The 13,279-nt window shown below is 36.8% G+C and overlaps 2 protein-coding genes across 2 annotated transcripts; one reads left to right on the forward strand and one right to left on the reverse strand.

Moving 5' to 3' along the window:
* The first annotated feature begins 1,008 nt into the window (after positions 1-1,008).
* LOC141830027 (subtilisin-like protease SBT5.3) lies at positions 1,009-7,341 on the forward strand. Its single transcript, XM_074717509.1, has 11 exons — positions 1,009-1,098; positions 1,192-1,283; positions 1,359-1,456; positions 1,535-1,699; positions 2,219-2,327; positions 3,245-3,782; positions 3,887-3,984; positions 4,599-4,844; positions 6,230-6,344; positions 6,428-6,641; positions 6,725-7,341. The coding sequence occupies exons 1-11, from the start codon at positions 1,012-1,014 to the stop codon at positions 7,270-7,272; spliced, it is 2,310 nt and encodes a 769-aa protein (XP_074573610.1). The 5' UTR covers positions 1,009-1,011; the 3' UTR covers positions 7,273-7,341.
* A 2,186-nt stretch (positions 7,342-9,527) lies between these two features.
* Positions 9,528-12,778, reverse strand: LOC141836677 (disease resistance protein RPM1-like). The gene has a single exon (XM_074724222.1). The coding sequence runs from the start codon at positions 12,538-12,540 to the stop codon at positions 9,784-9,786; it is 2,757 nt and encodes a 918-aa protein (XP_074580323.1). The 5' UTR covers positions 12,541-12,778; the 3' UTR covers positions 9,528-9,783.
* Between the last annotated feature and the right edge of the window lie 501 nt (positions 12,779-13,279).

The following is a 13,279-nucleotide window of genomic DNA, read 5'->3' on the forward strand; positions in this document are numbered from 1 at the left end:
TTTATAGTGGACTAGTCGATTGATAGGCGAAAATCAACCTCAACTTGAAGGTTATAAAAGAAGAGTCTCGAGGAGATTATTAACACCGATTCTTGGAGGTTCTAAAGCGAAGTGCTGATACATTTCTGAATCAATAAGAGATAAATTTCAAGCAACAAGAAAGCGCTCAAAGTAAAATTCATGTAAAATAGTTTACTTTCATTGTATTTATTTTTATCTCTTGTATTTGTTTATGTTATGTATAACAACATATTTGTAAGATATTTCTCCACCTCTAGAAAGTATTTTATTTAAGAAGGAGAAGGATTAGTTATGGTAGTCGTTAGGATTAGGCCTTAGACGTAGTCGTCTTAAGAAATGGTGAACAAAGTAAAATAAACTTATTTTGCGTCATGTTTCGTTGGCTTCACTTCGAGGTTTTCGTTGCACATTTAGAAAACGAAACGATCGAAGCTATTCACCTCCCCTCTCTAACTCGCGAAATTTTAACATTTATAATCTATTAGACTAATTGAGTTAGTCAATCTAATTAATCCAAATATAGTAGTTGAGCCTGACGATTTAAGTAGATTAAGAGAGTTGGGCAATAGAACAAATAAAATAATCTAACTGAATTGAACATGGCAATTAATTTAGATAGATTAAGTAATCTAGTCTAAACACGTCGAGTTGTCCAATTTACTCTGGTCCATCTAGTCGAGTTAGTTTTACCAATTGAATTAATGAGTTAAATCAATTTAAATAAATTATGTAAATAAAATATATTTTAAAATATTTATATAATAAAATAATATGAATGAATAAGATAAGAAATAATTAATAACCGTGGGAATCCATTACGCGTGACTTTTTGAAATAATTAAATTTGATTACTTAAATAAGCAAATCATGCAGAAGAAGCTCCCTCCCACTGGCCACTACTTGCTACACTGTTCCGTTGCAGACTGACAGCGGCCGCTGCCGACTCCTCCACCCAGATCAAGCAGGCGGAGAAGCCCCGAGCACAGAGCAATGGCGAATCGCAGCGCCAGTCTCCTTCTCTCCCTCCTCCCTTTTCTCCTCTCTCCCCTGCTCGCAACTCCGGCTTTCGCCAAAAAGGTACGCGCTCGATCGATCCCGTTCCCTCTTTCTTTATTTGGGGATCCGACCTCGCCGTGCGATTTCTGATCCATCTCATTCTCTTCGATACAGTCGTATGTCGTCTACTTGGGCGGCCACTCCCACCGGCCAGAGGAGGCCTTGCGGCTCTCCCACTACGAGTTCCTTGGTTCGTTCTTGGGGAGGTAAGAGATCGGGCTCTGAACACACACCGATCCTCTTTATGGTCTTTCACAGAAGTCCTTTTTGATCGCATGCAGCAAGGAGGATGCCCAGGATGCAATTTTTTATTCCTACACCAACTACATCAACGGCTTCGCTGCTAATCTCGAAGATGAAGAAGCTGCTGTGATCTCAAGTGAGGCAATCGCTAGGATTTCTTTTTTTTTTTCTGCCCTCATTGCTCATCGCTTTGATGATTTCTTCTCTCTCGCAGAGCATCCGGCTGTCATATCTGTGTTTCCCAATAGAGGGCACAAGTTGCACACGACGCGATCGTGGGAATTCATGGGCGTGGAAAAGAACGGCAGGGTTCTTCCGAGCTCGATATGGGCGAAGGCCAAATTTGGGAAAGATATCATCATCGGAAACCTCGACACGGGTACTTCAAATTATTCGCATCGAATTCTACAATCTCACTGCTATCCCTTCACATTTCAACAAATCCCATAAACCCAAATTTTTTTTTTAATCAAAAAAAATTTTTTTTATTAACTTTGTGCAAAATAAACTATCATATTCCTGCGTACTCTTTCCCCCGATCATGCTATCGGATAGAACAGTCAGTAACTCCCATTGTCACTTTTCAAGAACTTTTTCACATGTAACGGTCACCTTTTGTTTTCGGCAAGAAGAAGAATATTTACATAATTACTTTTAATTTCTCAAATATTCTGTATCTATCATCGATCAACAATCTTGATTCTTCTCTCCATTAGATGTCTTAATTACTTAGATCTCCATTAGATGAATCAACAATCTCGATTCATCATTCATTCATCTTAAATTAAATGCATAACTTGATAATTTCTATTGAATTTGGAGTTTGATGTTAAATTATGAAGATTTCCCAGGACAGAAAATGCAGTCAACATGTGATTTATTTATGATTGATGAGCAGGTGCGTGGCCGGAGTCAGAGAGCTTCGACGACGAAGGCATGGGACCGATCCCACCTCAGTGGAGAGGAATCTGTCAGGATGGCACTGATAAAGCCATCCACTGCAACAGGTCGTACTGTCTCCTTATCATCTCCTACCTTCCTACTATTCGCTGAACTCATCGTGTGCCATCATCATTGCATTTACAATGTCTGCGTTTCTCACCAAAGAACCGCAGATGCTTCTGCCATCAGTTGGCAAAGGAGCAGTTTGCATGTGTGTGGTTTTCTGATTGATTATTGCTGTCATATGGCTTTACAACCCTTTTTCATTTTTTTTTAACAAGAAATGATGATCTGCACCACATACATGAAGCATTTTGGCTGGTGTTTTGGCAGTTTTCTAATGGTTGAAGGATAAAGAACTGCTTTAGCATAAGAGATTAACCAAGTTGGTCTACTTAATCTTCTCCCTAATCTTTTGGTTTTACTGTTTCAATTAACAAACATGGCAGAGGACTGTTTCTACTGACCAAAGATAGGGTTACCAAATTATTTTTGGTATTTTATCTAGGGACATTTAAAAATTATTTATCAAATCATGTATCATAACTTTATAGTTGTTCAGACATGGCCTCTAGGACGATGAACACATGATATTACCGACGTAATGATCAAGGTCGATTCCAAGAGATGACGATCTGGAATCGATCTCATCATGCCTCTAACATATATGTATTTGAATGTATATATTCATAGAGCCTACTCTAAAGAGGTTGTTAGAATAACGGACCTATCTTTTATTCTTGTTCAAACATCTTTAGAATATCTGCAAAATAGTTTTATAAATTTTAGAAATGAAATATGGCTTTTAATAAATGTTTACTTTGTTTGTTTATTGATAAATAAAATGCCACCTATTCTTGTACAGCTGAAAAACTTATTTAGATTTTTTACAATGAATTTGTTAAAAACTTATTATATAATAATTTGGAATGGCAACCGTTTGATCTCTCGCGCGTGACCCATCTGACGGTGGTTTTTGCAGGAAGCTGATCGGTCTAAGGTACTTCAACAAAGGGTACCTCTCGGCTGTCGGCACCGCCGCGATTCCCGCCGCCGAGTCGGCGCGCGACACAGATGGGCACGGCACGCACACCCTCTCCACGGCGGCCGGCCGGTTCGTGCACGGCGCCAACCTCTTCGGCTTCGGGAACGGAACAGCCAAGGGCGGAGCTCCCGGCGCGCGCTCCGCCGCTTACAAGGTCTGCTGGCCTCCGGTAAACGGCAGCGAATGCTTCGATGCTGACATACTCGCGGCCTTCGACGCCGCCATACACGATGGAGTCCACGTTCTCTCCGTCTCTCTCGGCAGCGGGCCTACGGATTACTTCAAGGACGGGGTGGCGATTGGATCATTCCACGCTGTCAAAAACGGTATCACCGTCGTGTGCTCTGGTGGAAACTCGGGGCCTGCGGCAGGATCGATCTCGAACACCGCGCCGTGGATCATCACAGTCGGGGCCAGCACCATTGACAGGGAGTTCCCCGCCTATGTTTCTCTCAGCAACAATAATCAAATCAAGGTTTTTCTGGTTTCTGATCATTGATGCATCACGTTCTTGATTCGTTATACTTTTGACCAAATTGATCTTTTGATTTGATTGGATTTTTTTTTTTTTGATACCAGGGTCAGAGTCTTTCTCCAATGGGACTTCCGAACAATGAGTTTTACCCTATCATTGGCTCGCAGAAAGCCACGGCAACAAATGCATCACAGGATTCATCGTAAGGAAGTTTTTAAAATACATTGTTTATTGCATTTGTTGTCGATTGATTTTATCACGAGCAAAAGTCAAATTTCATGTTGTCAAACAAGTTACATGGCTCTCCACAACTAACTAATGCAAGAATCGAAATCCTTTTTGCTTAGTTTGATCGGGTTACCACATATCTCAGTTTCTGTTTATGATTTCACAAGCTATTCTTGTTTTAACACTTTAAGCCTAGTCAAGCTTAGAAAACCAACAGAATCCTCATAGAGCATAACTAGATAAATAAAATTAACATTAATTCTAATAGATAACAGATGGTAGTTTCAAACTGATAAGCCTAGCTCTAAAAGATCCCATTATGATGAGCTTATCTCTAAAAGATCCCCTTTATCTGTATATGATTTGATTTTCCCGGAATACATTTTACAATCTCAATGCATAATGTATCATGATTGAAGTTATCAGATTTACATCTCAATAGTCAACGCTTGTACACAATTCTTGGAAGATCAAACATGATGCTGGTACCACCTTCATATAGTTAACTGCTCCTATGATTCTATTCATCCAGCTATGTCTTCATTATTGCAAACAAAAAGTAAGTTGGCTGTTGCATTTAACATGCAGCAAGTTGTGCCTTGAGAACTCTCTAGATCCAGAGAAGGTGAAAGGCAAGATAGTTGTATGTCTACGAGGACAAAATGCAAGAGTAGAGAAGGGGGATGTTGTTCGCCGAGCTGGTGGGATTGGAATGATATTAGCAAATGATGAATCTACTGGAAATGAAATTATTGCAGATGCTCATGTTCTTCCTGCAACCCATATATCATATGCAGATGGTGTAGCTCTATTATCCAAACTCAACTCTACCAAGTAAGCAATTTAACTTTGCACTTTTCTAATTTTAAATCAATCATTAGAGTGCAAACAGAAGATCAACTTTTTAAAGCATCTAAAAATATATATATATATATATATATATATGGTTTAGGCTAGCTTCAATAATATATTTATTTAGGTAGAACATCATTTCAAAAACAATTGGCTAGTTAAGAAAATTGATTGCTGCTTTTTTTTTCCTTTTTTTATAATGGTTGTGGTTGCATCGACTTTTTTGTAATTTGTCAAATTACAATAAAGTCAAAGTTCATGAGATAGGTGCATTGTTTCATTGATATATTTGTTATGCCAACATATAAATTAGATATTCCGATAATTATACTTAATTTCGTATTTGTTATTGCATATGCTTCCATATACCATATCCCTATGTGGTGGGTCAACCACACACTAGCATACACTTTCTAAAACCTCAATAATCACTTACCTACGTGCTGATATCATAGAACTTAATTGATTTAAGGTGTCATTGTAGATGAATCAGCAAAAATACATAAGACAATAATTTAACCATTAATCTAGAATTGAGATATATGCCCCAACAATGATAACACTAATAATCCACCAAGAAAATAAAAGTTGTGGAAGTCATATGTGAAATCCTGCCAATAAGGTAAATCAAATTTTAAATTAAGAAAATAAAAAAATAAATTAAGTTTAATCAATAAATATATTTTGTACATATATATTTATGCTTTTCATTAATGTTGTTAATTCAAAATTATTGTGAAAACGTTGAATTTAAGAAATCAAATTTACTGATGAATTAAAAGCATCAAAGCCATTTTAATAAGGTCAAGGAATGAAATTATTGAATTTTGTAGATTTTTTTAGAGAAATTATTTAAGAATAAAATATACCAGAACACATGGTTAAAGATTATGTCTTCTTTAAAAACATAAAAACTAAAACTAAATCAATTTTTATGACATTGGGTTTGAGGATGAAATTAAAAGCATTATAAACAGATCAATGGTTGAATATTCTAAAATTTGTAGAATTTTATTTAGAGAAATTAATCAAAAATAAAATATATTAAAATTCATGACTCATTATATATATATATTGGTGAAGACTAGTAGAGATGTTAAATAAATTTGGTAGCTTTCATAAGCAGTCACACCATCCATCATAGATAATTCTTTTTTCAATGGAGACTAGTCCGTTGCAAGAGATGGTTGAAGATAAGATTTTTGTCACGGAACTATCACGGAATATTGATAATTCCTCAAAGACCATTTTTGTTGTTGTTGTTGTAGTGGAAAATAAATAAATATTAAATTAATGTGTGAGATGGATATATGTTGTTCAATATTCTTGTCTTTATGATACTTATTTTTCTTAAATCTTGTATGTAGGTCATTATTCGGTCATATTTCGACACCTAAGACAATAATTGGTACAAAACCTGCACCAATTATGGCTGCCTTTTCTTCTCGGGGACCAAATACAATAAACCCTGAGATCCTCAAGGTTATCTAGGAATTCTATTGTTTTTCTTTTCAAAGTCTTTAGTTAATCCAATGACCTTAGCAATTATTGTTCACGGTATGCAGCCTGATATCACTGCACCTGGGGTTAGTATCATTGCTGCTTACACTGAAGCCACTAGTCCAACAGGTCTAAGCTTTGATGATCGTCGTGTTTCATTCAACTCCGAGTCTGGGACTTCCATGTCTTGCCCCCACATTTCTGGAATTGCTGGCCTACTGAAAGCTCTCCACCCTGAGTGGAGCCCCTCAGCCATTAAATCAGCCATCATGACAACAGGTTAACACTTAATTTTCTTCACGTACAGACTAAAATGGTTCATTCAACTTCATAATTGTTTGTTCTATTTTCAAATTGCGCAGCTAGAATTCGAGATAACTTTAAAGAGCCTATGACCAATTCATCCTTTTTGAAGGCTACCCCTTTCTGCTATGGCTCTGGCCATGTCCAACCAAATCGTGCAATGGACCCGGGCCTTGTTTACGACTTAACTCCAAAGGATTACTTGAACTTCTTGTGTGCCCTTGGCTACAACTCCACTCAAATAGCTACATTTAGTCTTGAACCTTATGCGTGCCCATCAAAACCATGTAAGCTGGAAGACCTGAACTATCCTTCAATTACTGTGCCTAATCTCTCAGGTGGCAGCAGCTTGACGATAACCCGAACATTGAAGAATGTTGGATCACCGGGCACATATAGTGTCCGCGTCGAAGCCCCTTTTGGCGTTTCAGTTGTCGTGAAGCCTACCAGCCTAAAATTTGAGAAACTAAATGAAGAGAAGAGTTATAGAGTTGCTTTCAAGGCTAAAAGAAACAAGTTAACTGGAACGTTTGTGTTCGGTCGCTTAACATGGTCAGATGAGAGGCATTATGTCAGAACTCCTATTGTGGTGAAGGCAGTGGCTTAGAGAAATATGCAATACTCAAAAACATGAAAGATGTAGTAGTTCCATAGATCAAGCATTGAAATAGAAATGTACTGGTTAAATTTTATCTTAAATACTGCAAAGGTAAAGGTCATAATTCATACCAATACCAAAACAATTTTCTTTCCCTTTAATTCATACCAACAGTTCAGTGCCTTTGGTTTAGTGGGAAAAAAAGTTAATTAAGAATAAAGATGTTTTTCCTCGAAAAATCCCTGTTTCAACAAATTTCAAATGGAAAAAACATAGTTTTCTGACTGATACGGGTGAATTGATTAGAAGGAAATTATTATTTTATCAAATTATTATTATATCCAAATGAACAATAAAGTTTTGATTTTTCTTTTGTTATAGTTTTATTACTTTTAACTTTTCTCTCCCTCTTCCGTTTTCTTCCAGCAGCCACAGCCTAGAAGAGCGGCATTCATTTTTCCTTAGGATGAAAAGCAATAAAAAAATTTAAAAAAAAGATGATAAATAGCATAGAAACAAAAGAACTTTCTTAATCATCCATGTCATTAAAATATTTTTAATGTTCCTTTTTTAAATAAATTAATTAAATAATATTTTATTTATAATTTAATATTCAAAATATTCGTTTGTACTTGGCTGAGTTCTATTCTATGTGAAGTTGTTTGTATTTGTAAAAGGGAATAGGTTACAGAGAGTAGACTCCTATCAATTTTATCATGCAATTGCTTAGCATATGGGATGAGTAAAAAATATCCCTGAGATATAATTGAGTTGGTTATGATGTAAAAGAATTGTTAAAGTGGACAAAGATCGAATCTCGACGAAGTCGAAATAATGTCCTCCTCCATCGTGGTCAATTGTAATTTCTCGATTTATCTCCTCGTCGATTGATCGTGTGAAATCACTGGATAGTAGATTCCACTTTTTTATTGAAAAATAAAAAATACATAAATAAGGATATAGAGTCTAAGAGAAAGGTTAAGCAATACATAAAATTATAATATTCTCAATATTTTAATTAGATGAGAATATCAGTTGATTTTTTATTTTTGTCAAAGGTTCCATTCATGCAATCAATCTTCTTTTGTGCAGCCAATGCACTACCTAAAAAACGGGAGGTATTTAGAAATTCCCTACGTACTTTGATTGAATGGTAGAAAAGAAAAAACTACATTTTATTAAATCGAGAAAGTTTCAAGATTATCTATTTCATACATTTAACTTTTATAATTCTAAAAACACATACTCACATTTAAGTGTCTTTAAATTTTTCTCAATTTGTTTTAAAATTACTGCTTTCAATTTACAAATTTAAATCTAAGAGTAGAGATACATTAAAGATATTTTATATAAATCGAGATCAATAAAATTTTAAACTAGACTTAAAAAAATTATCACAAATTTATTATAAGGTCTAAGATATTCATTAACCAATACCAATGGATTCTCAGGATTACTCTGAGTCAAAAAATATCAAATTTTTAAATTTTTGAATAAAAAATTTCAAATTATTTCTAACCAAAATCTGTATTCCTTATAAGTGTCTTTAATGCACCCTACCATCTGCCAACAGTATGAATTGATAATATTGATTTTTTAAACTTATAAAAGGCTTAACAAAATTTATCACAAATTTATTATAAGATATAAGACAATCATATTCACTAACCAATATAGTCAATAGGTTCTTAGAACTCTCTTGATTCGAAAACTATTAAACTTTTAAATTTTTAATAATATAGATCTATTAATCAATTTTATCCGAAATTAATTGATGGATTTAGATAATTTTAAATCATTTTAAATTAAAACTAATGTACTCTTAAAAATTTTTTAAATATATTCACACTTTTAATTTTAAATTTAAATTTGATAGTATAAATTGAAAATGATGAATTTTTGAACAGGTTGGAAAAAATTTAGAGACATACGCACGTAAACCCACAAAATAATTGTGAAAAGAAAAGAGGAATATAACAGTAATGTAATCCGTATTTCTAGAATTATAAAAATTGAGTAGGTGAAATGTGTAATACTAAAGGTGCTAGCGATTGTAGTCATTTGACCGCCATCCTCATTGTTTGTGACCTCGAGAAGAGGGAGATATGTTTTACCGTGCACCACTAAATAGGGGGGAAATGATTTCTTATAGAATATTCTGTAAATTTTGTGCTTTTGTAAAAAAAATCTTATAAAAATTGTAAATATACCTTACTCCTGTGAATTATTTTTCATGAAACAGACAAACACTTAGCTCATAACAATACCAATGGCAGAATATTTACAGCAGGTTTCCAACTTAATCACATTTGTTCTAAAGCAGAATAAGGGAAAAAAGGTAAATAGTACATTGAATTATTAGACACAAACACATAAAATTAATACCTGGAACAGACAAATGCTCCTGAATTTTAAGCACACAAGTATTCAACCAATTACCTTTGACTAGTGAAAAATAGGCCTGATTTTTGCTGTGAATGCAGGAAATTCTGGTGGCAAGGAATTCTGAAACTACAAATGTTACTTGAGTCTGTCTTCAACCCAAATTCCATCTCTCTCCAACAAGTTCTTGATGATCGGTATATGTTTCAACCTGTTCGAATCCTCCTCAGTTTCACCCCCTTCCTGTAGCTTACTCACCAGCTCTATTGGCATGCCTTCAACTTCCAACTTCTGCAACCTAGTGAGGTGTTCCAACCCAACTGGAATTGTCTTCAACTGACTGCACCTTACGAGAGTCATCTCATGCAGGCTTTCAAGAGCATTCTCTTCTATTTCAATGCAATTGAGGTGGTTCATATCACACAACCTCAGTGACCTGAGCCGATCGAAACAGTGTGCGTGAAACTGCAGTTTGCTTCCATCATATGCTTGTATGAGAAAGAGCGAAACCAGATTAGGCAATGCAGTGAGCTGTGGTAATGGATCTTCCTTGAGCCTGGACATCTTTAAGACCAGATGAGTAAGATTTTCAAGTGTGCTAAACCACGGAGGCAGCATCCTTTTGTCCAGGTTACCATACAGGTTTAGCGTCCGCAGCTGGGGTGGTGGTTTCATATCACGTAATAGCAATGTGTCATCTCTGTGTCTTGCCATCACTACCAAGCGAACAAGGCGATCCATCTTTGACAGCGATGATGAGAGGACAAAGCTGAGTTGAGTTGTAACTCCTCGAACGTCTAAGCTTCTCATCTGTGTGAGCTTCGCGAGCTGATGAACCATTTTGTCATTTGCAACCACAGCTTTCAGTGTCTGTAGCCCCTTCAGATTGCCTACACCACCAGGAACTTCAACTCCACCTCCAAGAATTGTGTATTTGGAAGTTTGCCGATGGAACTTCTTCACCATCAGATGACGCAGATTTCGCAGTTTCATGATCCCTTTAGGTAACTCTTCTATATTGGTATATATTGCATCCAAGGTTTCGAGCTTCTGAAGGTTCCCTAAGGAATTTGGCAGTTTTTTAACATTGGCTTTACGTATGCTCAAATAGTGCAAGTTGGCAAGGTTGCCTATCATATTAGGCAAGACTTCGACTGGGGCAGCATGAAGATCCAAGACTCTCAGCAGCTTACTGTTCAAGAAGTCTGAAATGGAAACCGGTGTAAAAGTGTGGAAAGATCGAAGTGAGGATATCTTCATGCTTAGGTTCACAGTGGCACCTTGGCAATCTTTAATGATAGAAAGTCTTCGAACCCGATCGTTTACATCTTCTAACTTGCCTTGTAAAACATCAACAAAATGCTCATCTTTTGATCTTTCCATGATAAGCTCTCTGACAACATCATGAACTCGGCAGAACCGAACACGTCCGAGTTCATTTCTATCAGTGACTTGGAGCAAGCTTCTTCCCACCAGCTGGTTGAGGTAGTCCTCAGCCACATTTTCCATCGACATTCCTCCTCTTTCTTTCACAAATCCCTCTGCCACCCATAGCCTAATGAGCCTGTTTCTTGCAATCGGATAGTCCTCTGGAAACAAGCTGCAATGCATGAGGCAGTTCCTGAGATGGTGTGAAAGGTTTGTGATGCTGAGGCTTAAAATTCTGGGCACGGTTTGGAGTTCTTTGTTGTCCTCATTAGCCGTCCATGTCAAGCTATCATGAATGTTCTTCCATGTCAATTCCACCCTTTCTTTGTGAGACAGAAGATTAGCAATCGCCACAATAGCAAGAGGAAGGCCATCACACTTGTCCACCATTTTCCTTGCCCATTGTATCAGATTCTGTGGACAAGTATTTCCCTCCTCTCTCGGAAATGCCTTCTTACAGAAGAGATCCCATGCCATTTCATCTGGTAGTGGGTTTACTCTCACGATCCTTTCCTCACCTGCTAATGAACTCACATCCTGCACCCTTGTGGTAATAACAACTCTACTTCGGCAATTATTAGCAAGTAAAGCATGGCTAATATGAGTCCAGACATCTGCTTGCCAAACATCATCTAAGATGATCAAGTACCTTCTGTAAGCCAGATGCAAACGGAGATTTTCCACCAAAGTTTTGTAATCCATTGAATCAAAGTCAAGAGTGATCTCTTCCTTCCTCTCACGGTGCAGTTCCTTCAGGATCTTCTTGAGGAGATCATCGACAGTATTGCTTTTGGACACGGTGATCCATGCACAACAGCTGAAATGGCTAATGACCATTTGATCCATGTAAACTCTTGCCACAAGTGTCGTCTTGCCAACACCACCCATCCCGAGAACAGATATTATGGTGCGTTGGGGCTCTTCATCTGTTAATAATCTGATGAGCTTGTACTTGATTTCCTCAATCCCCACAAGATCATCTTCCTCCACAAAGAGTGCTGATTCAGCTAAATGGCAGATTAGATCATTCTCTTTGGGCGAGCTGGAGACCTCTGGAATTCTAATACCATATGAATCTTTCATCTTTACAAGCTTCAAAAGGCTGGCTTCTCTTTCCTCTAATTTCTTACCTAATTCGTGCAAAGATTTGGCCTTGACATTGTTGATATGGGTAATTAAGCCAACCCATCTTCCACTGGTCATTAAAAAGGTGGTGTATTCATCGACAATGTCCTCGATATCATAGGCCACATCTTGAATCAGCTTTGCCCAAACATCCACTAGTTCATTTTCGCCTCTATATGTTCTTGTATGCTTCAGGAATGCCTTAGTGAGCTCTAGAACACCCTTTATGTTGTTCATTTGCATGTGAATATTCTGCACAGGCCTAACAAGGAAACTATGAGATACAGAGGCCACAGCCCTAATGATCTTCTCAATCAAGCAAGCGATGACCGCCTCTGCCATCTTTGCTCAACTTTGCGCTATCGCAGAAGGACAAGAAGAAACTGGCTCTCTCAATTTGTGTTCATTCATGATAGGATTACTTTCAGAAAATTCCTGTTTGTCCTGGAGAAATCTGTTTGACTTGTACAACTTGGAACCATGGTATATATGCTAGTTATTCTCTACCTGATGGAGCATAAACTGAAAGATTGAACCAGACTTTCTGTGATTTAGCGCAAACAGCTCTGCAACTTCGACTTGACAAAATGTCTTCAAATGTCAGGTTCATTTACCACATGCTGCTGATGCCATCACCCTATGGCCTCCTTTAACATGTTCTTTTTGCCAATTCTGTTACCAGAAACAATGTCAAACACATCTCTAGTTCCCAACTTTGAATGAAAAAGTTTAACTATTGTATGTGAATTTAATGGAAGGAATATTGTATTGCACGAAAGGAGAATTATAAGTATTATATACTCAACATAAAATTTTATGATTCTATCTGAAACATAAGTATACAACTTAATATGCTTGACTAAGTCATATCTTATCATAGATATCTATGTCCAACTTAATAAAAAAACATAAAGAATTAATAAACCACGCAACCAATGATTGGTTTGCCCTTCATCAGATGATGGAGTAAGTAAATTATAAATCCCTTTGTCCTTAGGTCAGTGCACACAACCATGAGAGTGTGGGTAGAGAGAGAGAAAGCAGGAAGAGAGGTACTAGGGATTAATCTCTAGTGACTTCT

This window comes from Curcuma longa, chromosome 1 (genome assembly GCF_044706935.1).
Source record: "Curcuma longa cultivar G26 ecotype Majalengka, Jawa Barat chromosome 1, ITB_CL_G26_1.1, whole genome shotgun sequence".
Classification (NCBI taxonomy): Eukaryota; Viridiplantae; Streptophyta; class Magnoliopsida; order Zingiberales; family Zingiberaceae; genus Curcuma; species Curcuma longa.

Bases quoted from the DNA above. Each gene is read 5' to 3' on its own strand.
- LOC141836677 (XM_074724222.1), bottom strand. From the start codon at position 12,540: ATGGCAGAGGCGGTCATCGCTTGCTTGATTGAGAAGATCATTAGGGCT.
- LOC141830027 (XM_074717509.1), top strand. From the start codon at position 1,012: ATGGCGAATCGCAGCGCCAGTCTCCTTCTCTCCCTCCTCCCTTTTCTC. The intron at 1,700-2,218 runs GTACTTCAAATT...ATTGATGAGCAG, and splicing joins CATCGGAAACCTCGACACGG to GTGCGTGGCCGGAGTCAGAG. The intron at 2,328-3,244 runs GTCGTACTGTCT...TGGTTTTTGCAG, and splicing joins AAAGCCATCCACTGCAACAG to GAAGCTGATCGGTCTAAGGT.